Genomic DNA, 24,885 nt, shown 5'->3' with positions numbered 1-24,885 from the left:
CTGTCTCAGGATCTGAGATGTTAATGAAATATTTGACAAGTTCCTGTTTGAAATCAGTTCATTTATAGTTAAAAAATTTGAATTTTCCCACTTCAGGACAAATAGAAAATATTTTAAGCTCAATTTGATTTAATATAAAACATACAAAGTTACAAATTTTATTTACAAGACATATTTTTGTACAACTACATGAGCAAAACAAATCTTTTAGAGAACATAGTTAACTAGAACCACTATCAAACATTTAAAAAATATGATCTGGTCAATGCTGATAAAGAAACAAAATTGTTACATCAATAGCTTTAAAATATATTTTTTTAAAGAATTTCTAGCAGAATTCAGCCAGTAAGAAAGACAATTCTTTGGGCTTGATTCTCCAGAATAGAAGCGAACTTTTATACAAACCAAACAACATTTTGTAAACATAAACCTAGAGTAGTCTCCCTCTACATGTGGCTGAACCACAGTAACAGTAGAGCACCTTGTCAGGTACACTGCCAACTTCGTAGTTGTAGTCCCAGGTGAGTTCTGTACCTGCCCTGATGTACCTGTACACAGACAAGACTATAAGTACACACAGACAGTACACACACACAAGACTATCAGTACACACACAAAAGCAGGTCAACACCTTAGTACACATGACAAGTACACAGTTCAAAATCTAAATGCTGTCAGAAAATAAACCAATAAAATTGACACTAGTGCAACTCTGAGCTATGTTGCATAAAAAATAGTTCTAAAAACCCCACTTTTAAACAACTGAAATTTTTTTTTAAATTAACTTTTCTTAGCCAGTGGGTGATATACAAAAAGACAAAAATTTACAGTAATATTAATGATAAAATGACAAACTGACTAGAAAACAAAACTAACTTACTATAGCCTACAGCTAGATAGAGAACAAAATTGAAACTTACTGCTACCAAATAGATGATACTTATAGAAAAAGATGAAACTTACTGTCCAGCAAAAAATGCCACCCATGGAAACCTGAGGTCATGTGTGTCAACAAAAATGTTTTGGACAAAAACATTTGGACTGCAGCTATGCTGTAATGATAGAGGGTTGGTCAGTTGGGTTAGGTCATGTGAGAAGTGGTCGGTTGGGTTAGGTCATGTGACATGTGGTCAGCTGGGTTAGGTCATGTGAGAGGTGGTCAGGTGGGTTAGTTGGGTTAGGTCATGTGGGAGGTGGTCAGTTGGGTTAGGTCATGTCAGAGGTGGTCAGTTGGGTTAGGTCATGTGAGAAGTGGTCGGTTGGGTTAGGTCATGTGACATGTGGTCAGCTGGGTTAGGTCATGTAAGAGGTGGTCAGTTGGGTTAGGTCATGTGAGAGGTGGTCAGTTGGGTTAGGTCATGTGAGGGTTGGTCAGTTGGGTTAGGTCATGTGGGAGGTGGTCAGTTGGGTTAGGTCATGTAAGAGGTGGTCAGTTGGGTTAGGTCATGTGAGAGGTGGTCAGTTGGGTTAGATCATGTGAGAGGTGGTCAGTTGGGTTAGGTCATGTAAGAGGTGGTCAGTTGGGTTAGGTCATGTGAGAGGTGGTCAGTTGGGTTAGGTCATGTGAGAGGTGGTCAGTTGGGTTAGGTCATGTGAGAGGTGGTCAGTTGGGTTAGGTCATGTGAGAGGTGGTCAGTTAGGTTAGGTCATGTGAGAGGCGGTCAGTTGGGTTAGGTCATGTGAGAGGTGGTCAGTTGGGTTAGGTCATGTGAGAGGTGGTCAGTTGGGTTAGGTCATGTGAGAGGGGGTCAGCTGGGTTAGGTCATGTGAGAGGTGGTCAGTTGGGTTAGGTCATCTGTGAGGTAGTCAGGTCAGTTAGGTCATGTGAGAGGTGGTCAGTTGGGTTAGGTCATGTGAGAGGTGGTCAGTCGGGTTAGGTCATGTGAGAGGCGGTCAGTTGGGTTAGGTTATGTGAGAGGTGGTCAGTTGGGTTAGGTCATGTGAGAGGCGGTCAGTTGGGTTAGGTCATGTGAGAGGTGGTCAGTTGGGTTAGGTCATGTGAGAGGTGGTCAGCTGGGTTAGGTCATGTGAGAGGTGGTCAGTTGGGTTAGGTCATCTGTGAGGTAGTCAGGTCAGCTAGGTCATGTGAGAGGTGGTCAGTTGGGTTAGGTCATGTGAGAGGTGGTCAGTTGGGTTAGGTCATGTGAGAGGTGGTCAGTTGGGTTAGGTCATGTGAGAGGTGGTCAGCTGGGTTAGGTCATGTGAGAGGTGGTCAGTTGGGTTAGGTCATCTGTGAGGTAGTCAGGTCAGTTAGGTCATGTGAGAGGTGGTCAGTTGGGTTAGGTCATGTGAGAGGTGGTCAGTTGGGTTAGGTCATGTGAGAGGTGGTCAGCTGGGTTAGGTCATGTGAGAGGTGGTCAGTTGGGTTAGGTCATCTGTGAGGTAGTCAGGTCAGTTAGGTCATGTGAGAGGTGGTCAGTTGGGTTAGGTCATGTGAGAGGTGGTCAGTTGGGTTAGGTCATGTGAGAGGCGGTCAGTTGGGTTAGGTTATGTGAGAGGTGGTCAGTTGGGTTAGGTCATATGAGAGGTGGTCAGTTGGGTTAGGTCATGTGAGAGGTGGTCAGTTGGGTTAGGTCATGTGAGAGGTGGTCAGCTGGGTTAGGTCATGTGAGAGGTGGTCAGTTGGGTTAGGTCATCTGTGAGGTAGTCAGGTTAGTTAGGTCATGTGAGAGGTGGTCAGTTGGGTTAGGTCATGTGAGAGGTGGTCAGTTGGGTTAGGTCATGTGAGAGATGGTCAGTTGAGTTAGGTCATGTGAGAGGTGGTCAGTTGGGTTAGGTCATGAGAGAGGTGGTCAGTTGGGTTAGGTCATGAGACAGTTATAACAGTAGTCAGTTCGACTAACCTGTTTAAGTAACTATGGATGTAATGAGAAACTTACATTGAGATATCGCCCAAGATTGCCCATAGATTTGGCATCCATGATGTAGCACTCAGTGTCGTCCCTGAAGTACATCCTGGTGGGTATCCTTTCTTTTTTCTCTGGTGCTGCCCCTGCTGGTAGCACAGAACAGGGATAGAATGTGAGTCAAGGGGGATAATTGGAGCCAAGGGGGATAATTGGGGCCAAGGGGGAATAACTAAAGTCAAGGGGGATAATTGGAGCCAAGGGGGAATAACTAGAGTCAAGGGGGATAATTGGAGCCAAGGGGGAATAACTACAGGAAAGGGAGATAACTTGGGTAAATGGTGATAACTTGAGCTGGGAGGGGGAAATAATGAGAGTCTAGCAGAGTCACCAGTGATAAAGAGGATAAATTGTCATCAAAGTCAATTAAGTCAAGGGAAAGAAATATAAAATAAAAGTAAGACAAAAATTAAGACAAAAGTGTCAAGCAAAGTGTCAAGCTAAGCTGTACTAAACATGAAAAAAAAACATGAGATAATATTCAGTTATCTACCTTTTTCTGGCACAGGTTCCTGCCCCTGGTGATATGTTGTAGACAAATTAAATCTAGAGCCACCTGTACTCTTCTTTGCTCGACTTCTCAGTTTTTTGGTAACTGGGAAAAATTATTTGATACAAAATCAAGTTAACAAAAAATATAAATTTCATCTGCAATACATGCATAACACTTTTACTGCAGATAGAAGAAGTGAAGGCTGAAATACAAACATCTCAAATGGTTTCTTACTATCTATGGTATCAGTTTCAGGCTTCTCTTCTTTCTTTTCCTTTTTAGATTCACTTTCATCCTCCTCTTCATCATCCTCATCATCAGAGATGTTGATGGGTTGACTGACTGTTGTATCCTCTTTTGCTGACTCAGCGCTAAACCATTAACAGCAGATGGGAGTTAGTCCGATCAACAACACAAGGTTTCAATAGTACTAATCTCCCTTTTCAAAGTTCTGACTCACTTATAAAACATTATTCTTGTTATAAATTTTTGTTAGTTGGTAGCATGGGTTAGTTATATAATGTAGTCTACATAAAGAATGAACTAACACATCATGAATTTCAAACCCATAGTTTTCATTTAGTTTGTAATTAATTTTTAAAAATATGTCTGACTACTCATTAGATGAGATCAATGGTTTGGCTGGAGTAACTGTGAGGGTGTACAGATCTGGATTGTGTGGGTTTAGCTCAAAACTGACTTACATCTTTGTTTCTTCTTCAGATTTTTTAGCTTTTTCTTGGGCAGCTTTTCTCTTCCTCAGCTTCCTACAACAGAAAGACAATTTTCTTCACCTTTACAGCTGTCAGCCATTTTTAGCTCATTACATAGGGGTAATAATCAAAGGCATAAAGTAACTTCCAATACATAAATAATTAAGCAAATAGATCAAATAAAATTACCTATGACTGTTGGGGTCAGGTGGACTGCCAGTTTGCATGTAATCACTACAACAAATAACAATGGGATATATTTAGACTATTATTATATTTATGATCATGGAGCATATTAAAATTATAATACTTTTGCAAATTGATGATATTAAAATTATAAGTATATATTCACATATGGCATATTAAAATAAATATATTTGTACAAATATGGTCTAGTGTATTTTTTTAAAGTGAACATGTACCAGCCAGGTGAGAACTTACCTGTCATCATCAGATTCTTTAGCGTTGTTATCCTCATCTGAGAAGTCTATTTCCACATCACTCTCATAGCCTTCCTTCTGTCTCTCCACCACTTCAATAAAGTCCAGTTCAGCCAGGTACTCGTCTCCATATGTCTTACCATCCTGTACAATAGGGGCAATTAATTTTTACATCATCCCCATAAGTCTTACCATCCTGTACAATATGGGCAATTAATTTTTACATCATCATAGAGGCAACTAATTTTTACATCATCCCCATGTGTTAACATCCTGTACAATAGAGGCAACTAATTTTTACATCATCATAGAGGCAACTAATTTTTACATCATCCCCATGTGTTAACATCCTGGACAATAGAGGCAACTAATTTTTACATCATCATAGAGGCAACTAATTTTTACATCATCCCCATGTGTTAACATCCTGTACAATAGGGGCAACTAATTTTTACATCATCATAGAGGCAACTAATTTTTACATCATCCCCATGTGTTAACATCCTGTACAATAGGGGCAACTAATTTTTACATCATCATAGAGGCAACTAATTTTTACATCATCATAGAGGCAACTAATTTTTACATCATCCCCATGTGTTAACATCCTGTACAATAGGGGCAACTAATTTTTACATCATCATAGAGGCAACTAATTTTTACATCATCCCCATGTGTTAACATCCTGTACAATAGGGGCAACTAATTTTTACATCATCATAGAGGCAACTAATTTTTACATCATCCCCATGTGTTAACATCCTGTACAGTAGGGGCAATTAATTTTTACACTTTTTTACTTTCTCGTATATATACGAAGTATAGAGAAAGTCTTGTAATCGTGCAAAAAAAACAATTTTTTACAGCTCCCTGAGTCGGAAAAATATAGTTTTGCAATCTTGTCCGTATGTCTGTGTGTGTGTATGTGTGTCTGTGTGTAAACACGATAACTTGAGTACCGTTAAAGCTAGGTGTATGAAATTTCATATATAAGTATTATATCAAAATCGAAGATTCTCTAATTCTCTGCCTTCTGTCAAATTTTGAGTAATTTCCGTTGACCAGAAGAAGTAATTTTCGCTGTTTCAGATTCCTCAAAAAAACTCATGTGAATTTATAAAGTACTAATAATATTCCGCACTATTATGCACATTTTATTTGGCGTTCACTATGTGCAATTCTTTTTTCTAAGAGATTTTATTCTATTTTAAAAAGTTTAAGTATTTAAAATGGATTAAAAATCATGTCTATATCCCGAGTTGCCATCCCGTTGTTTCATATAAGAATATTCGCGAAAGTTTAGGGGAGATTACTCCCGGTTTATTCCATAAGTCTTACCATCCCATTTAAGATGGTCAATTAATTTCTACATTAGCCCCATAAGATTTAGCATCCTGATAATCAACCAAATTAGTTTTAACAATGTAGGATTTCAACTCATATTTCTATATCTAACAAACAAACAGGAAGTTTTTGTGGAGTGATTAATTTTTTTACTGAGAATTGTTCTTGACCACTAAGATTTAAAGGTTCTAAAATAAACTCTCCCAGCACTGGAGATTACAAAACATGGTAAGCAGAACAAAAATACATTAGACACAAATATTTTTTAGAATGTACCTCGTTAGCTCCCTTGTCTGTTAACAGCTGACCAGCATATATACATATGAAGCTGCCCTTAGCTATGTCGTCTAAGCATCTTAGTCCCCAGCCTCTGGTAGATAGTTTGAGACATGTTAGAGCTTGTTTATATCAAATACTAGTTACTTTTTAGAATAAACATTTCAGCTCAATTTTTCAATGAACAATAAGGTGCCTATCTTGTATGAGAAGTGACAACTTAGAAGACACACACACACTATTTTGTACTTGCATTACTTCCTTTTACTTCTAGGCTTAAGTGGGTTTTTGTTAACCCATAAGTTCCAATTCTTAATGGAAATTTGGCTTTGGTCTTTAAGTCTTACATAACAAACAATCTGACCGTTGTACTATGTAGTAACCCCACAATCTACTTTATAACCTACAAAGATCACCAAGTGTTAAAGGTAGAAAATACTAACTTTTTTTCTGTTTTAAAAACTTGTAGCCTGGTAGTCAACCCATGTTGAGCCACTCTGTTGGCACACCGTCTGTCACACTGACACCTTGAGTTACACTCTACAATCCTGGGGATTCAAACATTTTAGGGGAGGGTTAATGTGTGGCGTGGAGACAGTCTAGGTAAAGATCTATATTAGACAGATCCACTAGGAAAATTGTCATTGTCGACAGTTTTAATGTGTATATATTACTTTTTTTTTTGAAGCATGAAAAATTTGTTACAACTATACCAAAAACTTCCATGAGTGATAGCATACAACTATTAAATTGCTAGAACTGTGGCAACTGATTTTTTAGTTCTCCAGTTTTAAAAAAATTAAAAAACATTAAGGTATTAAAAATTATTTTTCTTATAGTTAATTCTGAAGAAAAAAAAAATCACTTGTATTCATTGCTAATAAACAGTAACAAAAATTAATTAGGTAAATTTTCTTCTTTGTCAAAATATCAGTTGCTTTGATTCTCCAAGGTGAAAGAAAAATTGAATTAGAGTAAATAAAATGATGTAGGCTGGATAAGTGTGACTTACCCTGTAAAGAGTGGTTCAGGTAATCTCTTAAACAGATAGCCAGCATCAGGATCTACTTCCCCTATACATGAAGTGTTTTGAATAGTCATCTGCTGGCATGCACATTTGCTGCGATCCTAAAATATACATGTTTGATAAAGTTATTACAAAATTTGCTGTGATCCTAAAATAAACATGTTTGATATAGTTATTACAAAATTTGCTGCAATCCTGAGAAATAAAAGAGTAATATAAATATTAACAAAAAAGTATGATATTACTTAAAAAAGAATGCAAGTCTGTAGTTTTTTAACTAAATTAATTTATACGCTGATGTTTTAAAACAGCTGTTAATTTTAAACCTTTATGGGATTAAAATTTAAAAAATTAAAAAAAAAAACAGCATTTAAAATACGAGTAGGTCAAAACAAAGCTATTAATTTTGCAAGTATCAATTTCTTTACATATTTTTCCCAATCCTGACCTTAACCCTACAAGCAAAAAAGCACTCACAAAACCAATATATTTTCCAAAGCTACAGCTTTAGGGGATGAATGTTTTCTTACCCGACAGTTATCAGTGCAGTCACAACAAACAAGAAAGTCAGGGTCAAGGTTGAGGTTGACCCCTGTGGACGGGGTGCGTTGAACTGAGTACTCCAGGTAGTCTGGGTAGTGGCGGTCCACTCCGTTCACACATGATATCGGCACATTTTCTTTACCATAGGACATGTCCTTGATATCACAGAAGGTCTGTACAAAATTTAAACCAGTGAATAACGGAAAAATCTTAGCAAAAGTTCTATCAATTCTACTATTTCTTTAAACAAGTTAGTAAATAAACAGTAAGCAAAAGTTAAACTTCTTTGCTGAAACAATTTTTATAAAATACCAGCAATATGATAGTGGAAATCTTTTTACACAGAAAGCATTAAAAAAATTTTACCTTGACAGGAACAAACTCTGTGTTAACGTGCAGCTGCTGGTCAAAACAAAACAAGTCAATGGTCAGCTGGGAGTCGGTCAGGTACAGGTAGTTGTCCACTTCTGCAAGGTTACGCAGTCTGCGTCCACACGGAGATCGGTAGATCACGTACCGTTTGCTGGTTGGCCTCATCTTACAGACTTGTCTAAAACAAGGTTTAACGTAAAATAGTCACAACTAGGTTTAAAAGAAATTATTAACTAAAAAAAAAGGAATGAAAAAAAAGCTAAAAATATCCAGAACATACAAACAAGATGAACACATTTTGTAGTCAGATGTCTTAACACTACAACATTTACAATTTAAAAAAAAATAAAAATTGTAAACTATAAATTTCATTTTTAAAACATAATTTTAAAATCATGACTAAAGACAAGAAAAACAATCTATTGGTGGGTATTTAAAGCTGTCACCTTTCCCAGCCACACAGCAGTGGTTTAAGATGTGAACTTCGACCTTTGAACTTGTCTAAATCATTATATTCCTCCACACATTTTGGACCACACTCGTGCAATGCTGAAATAACGACAAAGTCTAAAAACTAGGATGGCGACTACACTGTGTTATTTAACAGACAAGACAGTCAATGTGGAAGATGAAGGAGATTTCATGTTTCTGTGACCTTAGTATATGAAGGGATTGTGTGGTCAGCTAGTTCCTTTCCCAGGCTAAAGGCAGGTACATATCAGAGCAGGATGGCCTCAAACCCATGTTATAAACTCAACCTTTGGGTTAGTAACAGGAGGCTCTATCACTTCACCACACTGTCTATTCTCTGTGCATGTGTACAACATTTAATACCATGAATAAAATTGCTAACATTTGCGATGGTTGTTATGCTTGCAATGACCAACATTAATGATGAAGCAATCCAAATAGATATTAAAATTAATACATGCATATACATTTATATCTTCTTCTTTGTTCTTAATTAAATAGTGTTGAAGGGGATCGAGATTTATCTGCCAGTGGGTTTGAACTCGAGACTTTGTTCGAATTTATCAACCATGAGCTTTTTGCCGACTCGACCACGCCTCCAACACAATTAAGCGGTACGTGTCAACTGGTTATGCGCCTTTGAGGCCATTGACTCCGATTTCAGCCTGCTTTTCTTTTTGGATTTGCTTCCATAGCCTTTGTCCAACCAAGAACAAACTACAAGGCATCAGTTGTTTAATTTTGGAGTTGTCTCTCCTAGAAGAGTGGCTGTCCCCAGCTAACGAGCCTCATCTGCCCGAGGGTTCAAACTCGAGACTTTTCGGTTTAGCAACCATGAGCTTTTACCAACTCGACCACGCCGACCCCCCAACTACACTGTGTTATTCAACAGACAATGGATAGGATGAAGGAGATTTCATCTGTTGCTGTGACCTCAGTATATGGGTCCTAGGACCTTTGACCACAGGTGCTTTGACCATAGGGGGTTTGACCATAGGGGGTTTGACCACAGCGGAGCTTTGACCATAGGGGCTTTGACCATAGGGGGTTTGACCGCAGCGGGGCTTTGACCATAGCGGTGCTTTGACCATAGGGGGTTTGATCATAGGGGGTTTGACCACATGTGTTTTCTCAGCAGAGGGTCTTTGATCACAGGTGGTCTATCAACTGGTGTTTGATCACAAGCGCTGCGTCCGGCTTTGATCATAGGTGTTTTGTCCACATAGGGTCTTTGATCTCAGGTAGTTTGTTATCATGTATAAATACAAGTCATCTAAACTACTCTATGTCAAAACCATGGAGAATCTTGGAGAGTATAGCACGTCGAAAAAAGGTAAAAGAACTTTGTTGTATCGTGGCCACGAGTTTTGGCTACACAGAGAACGCTAGGACGGGTCACGCGTTTGGCGGTGTACGAAGAATTGCACTTGTAAGTGCAAAGCTTTAATAGTTGCACAAGATCTTGTTATTATAGGAGAGCTTAATCCTTTATATATGCTATGTATTTTCAAGTACATCTACGTTATTTATTTGTGAAACTTGTTATATGTCGCATTATTTGTGTTTCATTTATATTTAAAATAAATCTATGAGGCCTAGCACCAGCCTTTATGTGGAGACTAAAATATAGTTCTTGGCTTTTTAAATACATGTTAATTTCTATTAACGTACTCTCAGGAAACATGTATAAAATCGTGTTAATTGTATCACACCTATGATCAAAGCCGGACACAGCGCTTGTGATCAAACACCAGTTGATAGACCACCTGTGATCAAAGACCCTCTGCTTAGAAAACACATGTGGTCAAACCCCCTATGGTCAAACCCCCTATGATCAAACCCCCTATGGTCAAAGCACCGCTATGGTCAAAGCCCCGCTGTGGTCAAACCCCCTATGGTCAAAGCCCCTATGGTCAAAGCTCCGCTGTGGTCAAACCCCCTATGGTCAAACCCCCTATGGTCAAAGCACCTGTGGTCAAAGGTCCGCGCACCAGTATATGAGGTCTATTCTCTGTGCATGTATACAACATTTAATACCATGAATAAATATGCTAAAATTTACTATGGTTGTTATGCTTGCAATACATTAATGATGAAGCATTCAAAGTAGATAATAAAATTAATACATGCATATACATTATTAAAACTGTATGAATTTATTTAATTAAATCAACCATGAAGAAAAAAAAGTCATAAAATGAATAGGGCTACTGACTGTAAGGGACACGAACTCTGTCCTTTGTGTCCAGCATAATCTCCCTTCTCTCCCCAGTAGCCTGCTCCTCATCATATTCCACCTGGGCTAGCCTCTCTTGTAAAACACTGGCAATGTCTTTACTGCTTTTATTGTTTCCTTCTTTATGGGACTGACGCTTTTCTGCTGACATAATACACTACATCAGTACAAAAATATTAAATATCTAGAAAAAATGTATAAATAAAGAGAGGCGTGGATTCTTGTCAGTTTTTTCTGTCTGTGTCACAGGTAGGTTCAGGGTTAGGATCAGGGTCATGACTTGGGGCAAGTTTAGGGAACGGATTTAGCAGTGAATAAGCAAAACAAAAGCCTAAAATACATAACGTCTTTCTAAAAAAACAATGCTGCTTAAAAAAAAATACCTCTGTTGTTTGTTTTATCCGAGTCCTGTGATGCGGAGTCTGTACTCAGTGACCTCTGGCTGCCAGGGGTAGCTTTCCTTTGATATTTGATCCATGGTGCCTCCCACTGGCCAGATTTTGATGCATCGCTGGTGTCAACAGAACCACCTGTACTCTTCTTTGCCACATTGGATTTTTTCTTAGTTGCTTCAGAAGTACGACCAGATGATTTAGCTGATAGACAAATAATTTTTTCACGATTAAACTAATTTTTAAAAGAACGTTACAAATTATTAAACAGAAACTAAAAGCCAGTGTTATAAAATTAGCTAGTTTGATCAAAATTAGTAAAAGCTAAATTTTGACTCAATAAAACAGGGGTCGGACATTTTTTTTGACTAGGTATAGGAAATATTTTTAAAATTTTGACCAACAAAATTATCCTTCTTATTTCCAACTTATTGAGCTCAATGAAGACTATCTCAAAACAAAACAAATTTTTCAAGTTGAATACATTCCCATAAAGCTGTTTAAAAACAAAATGTGTAAGTACAGTGAATAAACAAACAACTGCTGAACTGTCCCTAGCCTGAGCCAAAATTATGAATGCATATGGATCCTATTCAATTATCTGCCCAAATATTTTCACAGGCCGTTTTTGCAATGACAAATCATAAGCCTTAATCAGACTTTGATATTACCAACCAACCTTCCCCAGCCAGAGAGTAAAAACTAACATACCTTTAGAAGAGGAACTGCTGTCTTCATCCACTGCCCCCCGTGTGTACTCTACAGAGGGTTTCTGGAGGTCATCAGATGGCCTCATGTTCAGGTTGTGTCTACGTCCTTTGGCACTGCCCGCTGTTTTAATGGCATCAGCATTGGCCTACAGGGAGAGAAATAACCAGACATGCAAGTCTAAACATTTTTTAAGTAGCTGGTGAGTCAGCTAACGAATTTAAGCTGTGACGCTGCATGGTTGAGTGGTAGAGAATATGGGTACTAGCCCACAGTACTGGAGTTCAATGCCAGAGCTAAAGATCATATGATGTGACGGTGAGCTTTGTGCTGGCCACATCTGTTTCTATGCTAAGTTCACAGAAGCAGATGAACTCTACTTCATCAGTCTCAAGAACCAGCAGGTCTCAAATGATATTTTACTAACATTTAAAACAGATACATTCGTGTAGAGCTAGACATGAAGCCTACCAGATATTTCACTAACATTTAAAACAGATACATTAGTGTTGAGCTAAACCTAAAGCCTACCAAAGCTCTAAACAGAGGCTCCAGCCTAGTAGAGCCCCTATACAGCCAGTTCTCTAGCTAAACCTAAAGCCTACCAAAGCTCTAACCAGAGGCTCCAGCCTAGTAGAGCCCCTATACAGCCACTCTGTTCTCTAGCTAAACCTAAAGCCTACCAAAGCTCTAAACAGAGGCTCTAGCCTAGTAGAGCCCCTATACAGCCACTCTGTTCTCTTGCTAAACCTAAAGCCTACCAAAGCTCTAAACAGAGGCTCCAGCCTAGTAGAGCCCCTATACAGCCAGTTCTCTTGCTAAACCTAAAGCCTACCAAAGCTCTAAACAGAGGCTCTAGCCTAGTAGAGCCCCTATACAGCCACTCTGTTCTCTTGTCTGCCTGGAAGTACATCTTCACAAGACTGGCATCTGTCTCTTGAACTTTGGCAGTCCACCTGCGGTCAAACAAAGGTAAACAACAGCTTCAATCAAAGATAAACAACAGCTTCAAACAAAGATAAACAACAGCTTCAAGCAAAGATAAACAACAGCTTCAAACAAGGTAAACAACAGCTTCAAACAAAGATCAACAGCTTCAAACAAAGATAAACAACAGCTTCAAACAAAGATAAACAACAGCTTCAAACAAGGATAAACAACAGCTTCAAACAAAGATAAACAACAGTTTCAAACAAAGGTAAACAACAGCTTCAAACAAAGATAAACAACAGCTTCAAAACAAAGATAAACAACAGCTTCAAACAAAGATAAACAGCTTCAAACAAAGGTAAACAACAGCTTCAAACAAAGATAAACAACAGCTTCAAACAAAGGTAAACAACAGCTGCAAACAAAGATAAACAACAGCTTCAAACGAAGGTAAACAACAGCTTCAAACAAAGATAAACAACAGCTTCAAACAAAGGTAAACAACAGCTTCAAACAAAGATAAACAACAGCTTCAAAGATAAACAACAGCTTAAACAAAGATAAACAACAGCTTCAAACAAAGATAAACAACAGCTTCAAACAAAGATAAACAGCAGCTTCAAACAAAGATAAACAACAGCTTCAAACAAAGATAAACAACAGCTTCAAACAAAGATAAACAACAGCTTCAAACAAAGATAAACAACAGCTTCAAGCAAATGTAAACAACAGCTTCAAACAAAGGTAAACAACAGCTTCAAACAAAGATAAACAACAGCTTCAAACAAAGGTAAACAACAGCTTCAAACAAAGATAAACAACAGCTTCAAGCAAATGTAAACAACAGCTTCAAGCAAAGATAAACAACAGCTTCAAGCAAAGATAAACAACAGCTTCAAACAAAGATAAACAATAGCTTCAAACAAAGATAAACAACAGCTTCAAACAAAGGTAAACAACAGCTTCAAACAAAGATAAACAACAGCTTCAAACAAAGGTAAACAACAGCTTCAAACAAAGATAAACAACAGCTTCAAGCAAATGTAAACAACAGCTTCAAACAAAGGTAAACAACAGCTTCAAACAAAGATAATCAACAGCTTCAAACAAAGGTAAACAACAGCTTCAAACAAAGATAAACAACAGCTTCAATCAAAGATAAACAACAGCTTCAAACAAAGATAAACAACAGCTTCAAACAAAGGTAAACAACAGCTTCAAACAAAGATAAACAACAGCTTTAAGCAAAGATAAAAAAACAGCTTCAAGCAAAGATAAACAACAGCTTCAAGCAAAAATAAACAACAGCTTCATACAAAGATAAACAACAGCTTCAAACAAAGATTAACAACAGCTTCAAACAAAGATTAACAACAGCTTCAAATGATTCTATCACATTTTTAAACATTTTTATCATAGTTTTTCTTTATATGAACAGAACAATGACTGTACAAAGAAAACCTAAACCAAGCAAGCTGTAAAGGTGAAACATTACCATTTTCCATTCCACTCTGTTCTCACCACCTGTCCTTTAGATAGCCTCACCATTGGTCTCTAACAGATGGGATAAAGAAAAATTTAAGACTTCACTGGCTAGTTTTAAGTAAGTGTTAAACATTGAGTAATAAAAACAATTGATAACAATAGTTCAATGTTTTGGATTACCTCTGGATAAATGCGCAAATATTCTTTAATAAAGGCACTTGTATCAGGGTTGATATCCTCCCATACATTTTCACCTGCAAATCAAACAAGTAGCAGCCATTAAAGGGAAAAATATTACAGCTATCATCACTAAATGATGCCATATGTTTACATTACAACACAGTGGTTGTTCAAAGGGGCGGGGTAGGGGTCATCTGTAGGAGATCTTATCAACTGAAAAAAATTTGTAAAAACATAAGCTTATAATGCTAGTTATCTAAATAAATAAAAATTGGTTTCCTTTCAATCCCAATAGACTATTCAGGTTAATGGTCTAAATATCTACATTCACCTACTCCTTATCAGACAATTTTTAATTAGGTTCACTATCGTCCACATTACAGCTAACATTTTAAAATGGTTGCAGTATCAAATGTTACTCACTCTGCATGTACACTTTGTGAAGTTCTTTAGCATCGCAATACTGGGCATAACCATCATCAAAAAACACCAGGAATCTGATTTCAAACACACAACACAATGTCATCAGATACACACAAAAATAGCTAAAACATTAAAACAATTTTATGATTTCTCACACTGATCTACTAATGTATTAAAATTGTAAACCATACCTTCTGTTGTTCTTTATACTTGGAGCCTCAGCAATGACCCCAGCATAGAAAGAGCTGGGTGCATCATCTTCCCTGTATAAAGCTGGTAAAAAAACAAAATCAGTGGCAATTCATTTTCTTTGTGTCTACAATATACCTTACACAGTTTAATTTGAGTGTTGGAAAACAGAAAAACAAGTAGCAATCTTTCTCGATTTTTTTTAACCGTATTTTAGTGTTTTAAAAGAAAATTAAATTAATGTGATTGCGCACCATCTGCCCCTTTAACCCACTGAAATAAATGCTCCACACTTAGTTAACATGGTGGCTGTTAAACCAAGTGATTTAATTATTTAAATACAACAATAACTCATCTGTGTAACCTTTATAAACTCTTAATGATGCCATATTCTGAACTAAGTGGTATTAAGTTATACATAATGTGTTTATCTTCTCTGTGGTTTTAAAAGTAATATCAAAGCCTGGTAGTAACATTAGGAAATTTAGTTACATTTTGCTTCTATACAACTATCAAAATGGCACATAAGATAAATGGAATAGCAAGACCATAATGTAGATTTTTTTTAAAACAAAATATTTTAAATAATATGGTAACATTGTTTATTTACTTGCAAAAGTTTAGAACTTAGACATCGCAGCAAACAGAAATAACTCACCCACTACACGTGTTCCAACTCTTATAAAAAATGTGATTGGCTCCCTGTACGCGACATGTTTACCAGGCAAAACTTTCTGACCTTTACCATCAAACTTGACCTTACACCTCCACTGTTGAACAGATCTCAAAGTTACTACACACAAATCTCATCCATTGCATCATAGCTCACAGAAGTATCATACAGAAGTTACTACACACAAATCTCACCCATTTCACCATAGCTTACAGAAGTATCATGCAGAAGTTACTACACACAAATCTCATCCATTGCATCATAGCTCACAGAAGTATCATACAGAAGTTACTGCACAGAAAGCTCATTCATTGCATCATAGCTTACAGAAGTATCATACAGAAGTTACTACACAGAAATCTCATCCATTTCATTATAGCTTACTAAAGTATCATACAGAGGAGATGACTGCTAGTACTTTTAAATGACATTTTTAAAATAATAGTTTGTTTATGAAGCCACAGGAAGACTTACTTCTATGCCTTCAGAAGGTGGGTATATGTCCAGAATGGTTCCACTGTACCAGACATCATTGAATTTTTTTCCCAGAACTTTATCAGAAACTTTGAGCTCTGGCCTGTAAAGAGAGAGAGAGAGAGCAACCCTATCAATTGTAGCTATTGTAAATACTTCAATCATCTCTGTATAGATATCATGTTTTATATACATCACTTAGACAAATACTTTAGATTTATCAGAAACTTTGAGCTCTGGCCTGTAAAGAGAGAGAGAGAGAGCAACCCTATCAATTGTAGCTATTGTAAATACTTCAATCATCTCTGTATAGATATCATGTTTTATATACATCACTTAGACAAATACTTTAGATTTATCAGAAACTTTGAGCTCTGGCCTGTAAAGAGAGAGAGAGAGAGCAACCCTATCAATTGTAGCTATTGTAAATACTTCAATCATCTCTGTATAGATATCATGTTTTATATACATCACTTAGACAAATACTTTAGATTTATCAGAAACTTTGAGCTCTGGCCTGTAAAGAGAGAGAGAGAGAGAGCAACCCTATCAATTGTAGCTATTGTAAATACTTCAATCATCTCTGTATAGATATCATGTTTTATATACATCACTTAGACAAATACTTTAGATTTATCAGAAACTTTGAGCTCTGGCCTGTAAAGAGAGAGAGAGAGAGCAACCCTATCAATTGTAGCTATTGTAAATACTTCAATCATCTCTGTATAGATATCATGTTTTATATACATCACTTAGACAAATACTTTAGATTTATCAGAAACTTTGAGCTCTGGCCTGTAAAGAGAGAGAGAGCAACCCTATCAATTGTAGCTATTGTAAATACTTCAATCATCTCTGTATAGATATCATGTTTTATATACATCACTTAGACAAATACTTTAGATTTATCAGAAACTTTGAGCTCTGGCCTGTAAAGAGAGAGAGAGCAACCCTATCAATTGTAGCTATTGTAAATACTTCAATCATCTCTGTATAGATATCATGTTTTATATACATCACTTAGACAAATACTTTAGATTTATCAGAAACTTTGAGCTCTGGCCTGTAAAGAGAGAGAGAGCAACCCTATCAATTGTAGCTATTGTAAATACTTCAATCATCTCTGTATAGATATCATGTTTTATATACATCACTTAAACAAATACATTAGATTTTTTATAAACTACTTAAGAAACTATAGATAAAACAAGAAATAAATTATACAAGTCCACTGGTACACTGTGTGCTAGTACTTACCACTTGGCCGTTTGCAGGGTGGTTGACCTCGCAGTTTGACTGTCCTGGGATGTTTGTGTCTGGGCCTGGGGTTCTGCGTAACTCTAATTAATGGAGAAAACATGCTAATTGAACATTACACAGACATTCTATGGTATTGCATGACAATAATTTATGAATTTAATAACTCTAATTAATGGAGAAAACATGCTAATTGAACATTACACAGACATTCTATGGTATTGCATGACAATAATTTATGAATTTAATAACTCTAATTAATGGAGAAAACATGCTAATTAAACATTACACAGACATTCTATGGTATTGCATGACAATAATTTATGAATTTAATAACTCTAATTAATGGAGAAAACATGCTAATTAAACATTAAACAGACATTTTATGGTATTGCATGACAATAATTTATGAATTTAAAGGATTTCTTATAATAACTAGCCCAAAACTCTGAATCAGTGTCCCAGCTTTGGATCAAATCATTGAAGTGTAACTAACAAATCAGCTGAGCATTGCCCAGGTCAAATAAGAACTACTTTATCTGTGCAATTAACGGCCCAGGCTGAATTTTACTAAGTCAGCAACAATAATTACCTGTTGATTTTGTAGACTAGATATGAGATCAGGCATTGATTTGTGCATAATTACCTGTTGATTTTGTAGACTAGATATGAGATTAGGCATTGATTTGTGCATAATTACCTGTTGATTTTGTAGACTAGATATGAGATTAGGCATTGATTTGTGCATAATTACCTGTTGATTTTGTAGACTAGATATGAGATTAGGCATTGATTTGTGCATAATTACCTGTTGATTTTGTAGACTAGATATAAGATTAGGCATTGATTTGTGTACAGCACTGACAAAATTAGATCGCAACTGTTCTAGGGAGGGAGATTCTAAAGCACTCTGTAGCTGAGGATGTAGAGGTGATACGGCTGATGGAGCTGTTGTCTTCCCACTCCGTGTGTTCTGTTCCTGGCTGCTTGGGAGATAAGTTTATCATTAAAAATGTATCAATTCATTCTTTGTGAGCTATTTTTCTTATAATTTAGAAAATAAGTTTATCACAAAATGTGAATCAACTCATTCTTGATACGAAAAAAAATATTGGATGGTGTGATCAGTTGATAACTTAAAAGTTACAAGTTGGGCTTGAGTCAGTTAGTTAGAAGTCCCTGAATCCACCCAGCTATGGTCGGTACCTGACTCACGCTAGTGAAAGTAAATGTGACAACACCATCCCTTCATAAGCCATGGTCCCAGAAACAGGTGAAATTTACTTCACTTGCCTCATGGACAGTCAGGCTCAAAAAGGAACTTTACTTAACTAGCTTATCTGGTATAATGGACCAACAGGCTCAAAGAATAACTTTTTAAAACTTTCTATAATTAGAGAATAAGTTTAAAAATATAGCATGTACATTTTCATGTTACAACTTGTTTAAAAGATTGACAAACAGTAGACAAAAACTAGACCATCACTGCCCTGGAGCAAGTGACACTACTGAATAAAAGTTGGGTATAAAAACCTGACGCAAGTGACCACTACTGAATAAAAGTTGGGTATAAAAACCAGACGCAAGTGACCACTACTGAATAAAAGTTAGGTATAAAAACCAGACGCAAGTGACCACTACTGAATAAAAGTTAGGTATAAAAACCTGATGCAAGTGACACTACTGAATAAATGTTGTGTATAAAAACCTGACGCAAGTGACACTATTAAATAAAAGTTGGGTATAAAAACCTGACGCAAGTGACCACTACTGAATAAAAGTTAGGTATAAAAACCTGACGCAAGTGGCACTACTGAATAAAAGTTGGGTATAAAAACCTGACGCAACTGAATAAAAGTTGGGTATAAAAAGATGACGTACCTCTGTGGCACAGCTTTGGATGATTTGATGATGGAGACAGCGCTAGCATCTTCATCATCACTGTCAATCAGCAGGGTGGTTTCTGACATGGTTTTTTCAAACTTGCCAATGCTAGAGACACATAAAGACATACACATAAGCATATTGAATACAAGTTCACACAACACATGTATCATGGTGTTTTCCAAACTTGCCAATGCTAGAGACACATAAAGACATACACATAAACATATTGAAAACAAGTTCACACAACACATATATCATAGGGTTTTCCAAACTTGCCAATGCTAAGACAAATAAAACTGTACACATAATCCATTTTTTTACAAACATTCATCTATTTTTCATATGTGTTTTTTGTTCAAACTTACCAATGCAATCATATTGTTGTATAAAACATATTTTACATATCTATTTACCTTTCCTAATGATAACTATATAATGATTAACTAAGTTTTAAAATGAAAATTACTAAACAATAAATTAAGTTTTACAAAATGACTAAATAACATTCTAAGAACGTTTAACACTTTTTCTAAGCAAAATGACAGAAAGAATGTAAAAATTAGTAAAACATGTTTCTAAGGTTTAGGATAGAAAGAGTTCTCAGAGTAGCTTGAAATAAAACATACTTTGATTCCACCTCTGCTGTTTCAGCCAAAAGACCTTGTTTAAATTGTTTGAGTTTTGCATGGCAGTCAAGGAAAAGCTTTGAAACTGATTGATTAGCCCCTAGAACAATGATATATGATATTCAATCAAATTACTTTAAATTTTAATCTAGAAATAATAATTTTAAAAGATAGGTTAGTATTTTATACTTTTACTATACAAAGCTACACAATATGAAAACAAATATTTACTCTAAAAAGGTATTCATCAAAAAAAAATTTTAAAAAAAAAACTAAAACTACTAAATCAAAATTGTTTACACATAAAGTTAACAAATAGAAAGCTTGGATTACTTTCAAGAAGGGTCAGCTTGTCATTGATCCTGTGATACTCATTCTCAGTGAGATCCCCACAGTCCTCTGGCTGCAAGCTCTCCAACACACTGTTGATCATCTTGTCCAAAGTTGGCTCATCTATTGGAATATTGATCTGGCACTTTGGGTTATTAACCAAAAACTGCAGGCTTTTGTATACGGTGTCACTCAAATTGCACTGAAATTAAATTTTCAAACAAGAATAAACTGAACACATTGACTGTATGCCAGGATATCATTTTTTGACTCTATCTACATACTTAAGTGGAACTGCTGTCATAAATAAATTACTCATGACAAAGGTTTATATTCAGAGTTTTTAAAGCAAGCTGCTATAGAATGTAAAGACTGGGATATATTCATGTATCAATTATAATTTATGTTGTTTATCTAAAATAAAAAAACAAAGGCCCTAAGTAAGACAAGTAAATCAAAATTATACAAACCTAATTTTTACAATAAAATTAGCAGTCATGGGAACTCCAAGAAAAAAAAATAAAGTACAACGCCCATGCTTATTACAAAAATTACTTCAAATTAATAATTGGTCTATACCCCACCATCTCCAAGTTTAACCTTATTATTTTCCACATAAAGTGCTAACAGATTTAGCAATTTTTTTTTCCACTTTCACTCTGAAGCATGTCTGTTAATTAAAAATAAAAACTTGTTTGAATTTAGTTTCTTAAAAAAGAATGGTTGAGTTGAGTGTACCTGCATGTTCTCCAGCTCTCTACTCATATACTCGATCTCCTTCTCCGTCTGTTTTGCTATTTCTTTAGCCTCTTCTATTGCTTTTGATATTTCACTCAAAGTTAAATGTGTTGCTGCCTTTTCTGCCTCTTCCACCTCCTTCTCATCCATGATAACAACGTCATTATCATCTTCATCATCATCAGTTATCTGTATCTTATCAACATCCTGTTCTCTATTTCCATTATCCTGTAGGCTCTGAACTTGTGGTGTATCCATTGTATAATTATTTATCAGTATAATTCTTTAATTTGTTTATAACTGCAGATGAAATAAAGAAATAATAATTTAATAATTCTTTTTAAAATTTAAGTGCCCTTCCAAACATTAAGGCCCATGGGGCAGGTATAGGCATAAATCATAATAGAATTCAGTAGGTGGTGAAGTGAGTGGGTAGTGACTGACTTCAGCTCTAATTAGAAGCTAGATCTTATTCTATTCATATAGAGTCTACTAACCTGCCTTCTCTGTGCCTTAGGTCCTTTAGACCCAGATCTGTAAAGAAAAATATTTAAAAAAACAGATCTAAATAAATCATGAGCAATTTTTTTAAAAAAAATCTGTTTGGTTAGTAGCGTCACAAGGTCGGGTGTTATCCTACGTGTTAACTAAAGGTGTCACACCATCGTCCCCAACAATTTTGCATTTTCCGAGGGGTGTTAACCCTCTCTCGCTAATCTTTATTATTTTATCTGGATACAACTTAGTTTTGACAGTAAATTTTACAATGTCTTGTCATGCATGAATGCTGTAATCCGATGTGGACCGCAATTCTGCCCCCGCCTTGTGACGCTACTGTGTTTGTTTACTTAAAAAAACAAATTAGCCTATTTAAGCCTGCAATATTTTTACAAAACTGCATACTAATATAGTATAAACACAATCCGGACACAACATATAAAATATAAAATGTAGCCTACAGAATATTTATTAGGCCCCTATAGGCCTATTATTTTTTAAATTCTCCATCATAAGTAACAGTTGAATTCTTCGTTTAACTCCATTGTAGCCTAAAGGCTGACGAAGGGGGCCCACTGATAATTTTTGCAAAGGGGCCCGAAAATCCTAGCTATGCCACTGACACACAGACTGGGGCCTTTTTGGAACTTTTAATTATTTCTACTTTCTACAATTACAAATTACAATAATTAGTAACAATAGATCTAGATCTAGAAGAGAAACAGAATTTTCATTTTATTTTTAAAATTGTTTAGGCCTATATGAAAGAAATTTTAAAATTCCAACGTAAAAAGTTTTAATTTTTTTAAGAGGGAAAAGGGTCCCTAAATCATGGCTAAATGCCTCGGGCCCCTATGGCTTGCTTACGCTAGATTACAGAGTAGCCTCGCCACTGACCAACTTTTGGGCTCTGTGAGAAGCCGTGAAGCGGTACAAAACTAGACTAAAAAAAAAGATAGGCCTATTTATTTTTTATGGTGATAAGCATAGTCTGACACTGTTACCTTAAATGGCTGGTATATAGATCTACATAATATCAAGTATTACTATTAGAATTTTGGATAGATAAGTAAATATTATCTCTAAACGTTTAGGACGTCAAATTCAATGTTTTAAAAAAAACGTTGCTGGCCTTTTCTGAAGATAATATCATTATTATTTCCCTTGTATGACATTTAAACTTCAAAGCCAGGAGATTTTCTACGCAATCTAGATCTAGATTCTAGATCTAGACAAAAACTTGACCTAGGCCCTAGGCCCTACACTTTAGCATTCAGATTTGTCCATAGAGGACGCTACGCTATTTTTGGCGATTATTTGACCCATGTTCCCCTTTTCTTCGTCACTAATTCGTCACGAAATGTTAGACCCCTAAATAACGTCACATTTATTTCACCTACCACCCCAATTTTATCAACCTTTTATAGAAATTTTCAAAGATATCTTTAACAAACGCGAAATATTTAACTTCAGTTCTTAAATTTTTAATTTTAAAATGCAAAGGTGTAACATACTTTCTGAAACAATGCACTACTCGTCACCTGTTCAAAACTACCCACCATCCTTATCTACAATCCTTATCCACCATCCTTATCCAGCATCCGTATCCAACATCCTTATCCAACACAGAGGTGTAGCGAGGGCGGGGCGGGCGGGGGGGGGGGGGGGGTGCGGGCCGCACCGGGTGACACCATTTAGGGGGGTGACACCAAGGCAAAAAAAAATGCAAAATTTACAGAAGAAAAATGCGTTTTTTGCCAATTCAATTAATAATTAATTAAAGTTAAATAGTCTTTTAAGTACAAAATTAAATAGACAATTATATTAATTATAACAATTAATGGGGTTGGTGTGACACCATGACGTAAACGTTCTAACTTAAGAGAAAACAATGCTACATCCAACTATTTTAATAACAGACTATAGAAATACTATAGATAAACATCGTTACTATTAAGTCTGCAGTAAACATACATGTACGCGTATGTGGCATATATTTAAATTATAGGCCTATTATAGGCCTATGTAGGCCGACACACACATACATACACTCACACACTCACACTCACACACCTACACATGTGTATATATATATATATATATATATATATATATATATATATATATATATATATATATATATATATATATATATATATATATATATACATATATATATATATATATATATATATATATATATATATATATATATATATATATATATATATATATATATATATATATATAATTTGTTTTTTCGGAGGGGGGTTGACACCACGAAGTGCCGCACTGGGTGACACCCGACCTAGCAACGCCGCTGATCCAACATCCTATTCCACTATCCTTATCCACCATCCTTATTCACCATATGTATCCACCATCCTTATCCACCTTTTCCCACTACCTTACCTAACATCATTATCCAATAGTCTGAACTATATACACAACTAAAACACTATAAAAATAAAATCATCAGACTTTTTGTCTGAACTATTCACACAACTAAAACGCACTATAATATCATCAGGCTGTTGGTTACAATAGCTTAAAAACCCGAATATATTTTTCTTAAACTTTTGTTGTCTATATATCCTGCCTATCGCTGGGATGTGAGAAATTAATTAGTGAGAGCTGATTAGAAAAGTTGGGGGGCTAATCTAGCGTCCCAGTACAAAGGTCAACTCGCATAAATTAAATTGGACCAATTTTTTAAAAACATTACTAGGCAATTTAAATGGTTAATTTTACCTAAGACAAATCCGGTTGAAATTACTCGTAAGCTTTTGAGATAACGTCCAGCGTTTGGTTAAGGATCAACAAAAATATCACTCCACTCTGCAGTTCATCCAAACACGATGGTCGTTATAAAAGTGGGAACGGGGGGGGGGGGTATCCATTAGTGCTGGTGGACTCAGGGACGATCCACTGACTTGAACTCGGATTCGAACTCGAGACTACGTCACAACAAAATGTAGGCCACGTCACAACAAAATGTAGGCCACGTCACAAAAAAAATGTCAACGCCGTCCCATTAAATGACGTTTGACATCTGCAAGGAATTCCTGCCTTTGTGACGATTCGCTACGTGGGGAATATGGTTATAACAAATCTGACGTAGCCTACACCTTGCTGTGATGTCGTTTATACTTTTTTTTGCTATGGCGTCGTTAGCCTTTTAATGTGACGGTGTTACATTTTGTTGTGACGTAGTTTACGTTTTCTTGTGACGAAGTTTACATTTTCTTGTGACGTAGTTTACATTTTCTTGTGA

General features: G+C 36.0%; 1 protein-coding gene across 2 annotated transcripts; it reads right to left on the bottom strand.

Moving 5' to 3' along the window:
- Window positions 1–146: 146 nt before the first annotated feature.
- On the bottom strand, window positions 147–22,757 carry LOC131953088 (histone-lysine N-methyltransferase SETDB1-B). 2 transcript variants are annotated; one of them, XM_059316120.1, is made up of 32 exons: window positions 22,616–22,757; window positions 21,611–21,647; window positions 21,114–21,413; window positions 20,379–20,577; window positions 20,046–20,145; window positions 19,414–19,524; window positions 18,341–18,515; window positions 17,533–17,615; window positions 16,276–16,378; window positions 15,787–15,898; window positions 15,131–15,212; window positions 14,940–15,013; window positions 14,517–14,590; window positions 14,347–14,405; window positions 12,757–12,877; window positions 11,925–12,069; window positions 11,205–11,417; window positions 10,801–10,965; window positions 8,561–8,663; window positions 8,109–8,292; window positions 7,730–7,915; window positions 7,185–7,300; window positions 6,616–6,720; window positions 6,173–6,266; window positions 4,554–4,696; window positions 4,302–4,346; window positions 4,104–4,166; window positions 3,634–3,770; window positions 3,400–3,501; window positions 2,880–2,995; window positions 964–1,052; window positions 147–548 (listed from the first exon to the last, which is right to left on the bottom strand). In XM_059316120.1, the coding sequence occupies exons 3-32, from the start codon at window positions 21,369–21,371 to the stop codon at window positions 431–433; spliced, it is 3,675 nt and encodes a 1,224-aa protein (XP_059172103.1). In that variant the 5' UTR covers window positions 21,372–21,413; window positions 21,611–21,647; window positions 22,616–22,757; the 3' UTR covers window positions 147–430. The 2 variants fall into 2 exon arrangements, with proteins under 2 accessions (XP_059172103.1, XP_059172104.1); XM_059316121.1 differs by having other exon boundaries at window positions 148–548; window positions 10,801–10,962; window positions 22,616–22,756.
- Window positions 22,758–24,885: the final 2,128 nt, after the last annotated feature.

Source organism: Physella acuta, unplaced genomic scaffold, assembly GCF_028476545.2.
Source record: "Physella acuta isolate Inbredline_101_S28 unplaced genomic scaffold, ASM2847654v3 ptg000904l, whole genome shotgun sequence".
NCBI lineage: Eukaryota > Metazoa > Mollusca > Gastropoda > Physidae > Physella > Physella acuta.
This window is presented reverse-complemented; position numbering and strand designations above follow the sequence as displayed.

What these genes read in the sequence shown, in the direction of transcription:
- LOC131953088 (XM_059316120.1), bottom strand. Translation starts at nt 21,371, where the DNA reads ATGGATACACCACAAGTTCAGAGCCTACAGGATAATGGAAATAGAGAA. An exon ending in CAGAGTTCGTGTCCCTTACA is followed by an intron (nt 8,664 to 10,800) that starts GTCAGTAGCCCT and finishes TCGTTATTTCAG; the next exon opens with CATTGCACGAGTGTGGTCCA. An exon ending in CCTGAACCACTCTTTACAGG is followed by an intron (nt 6,721 to 7,184) that starts GTAAGTCACACT and finishes TTGAATCCCCAG; the next exon opens with GATTGTAGAGTGTAACTCAA.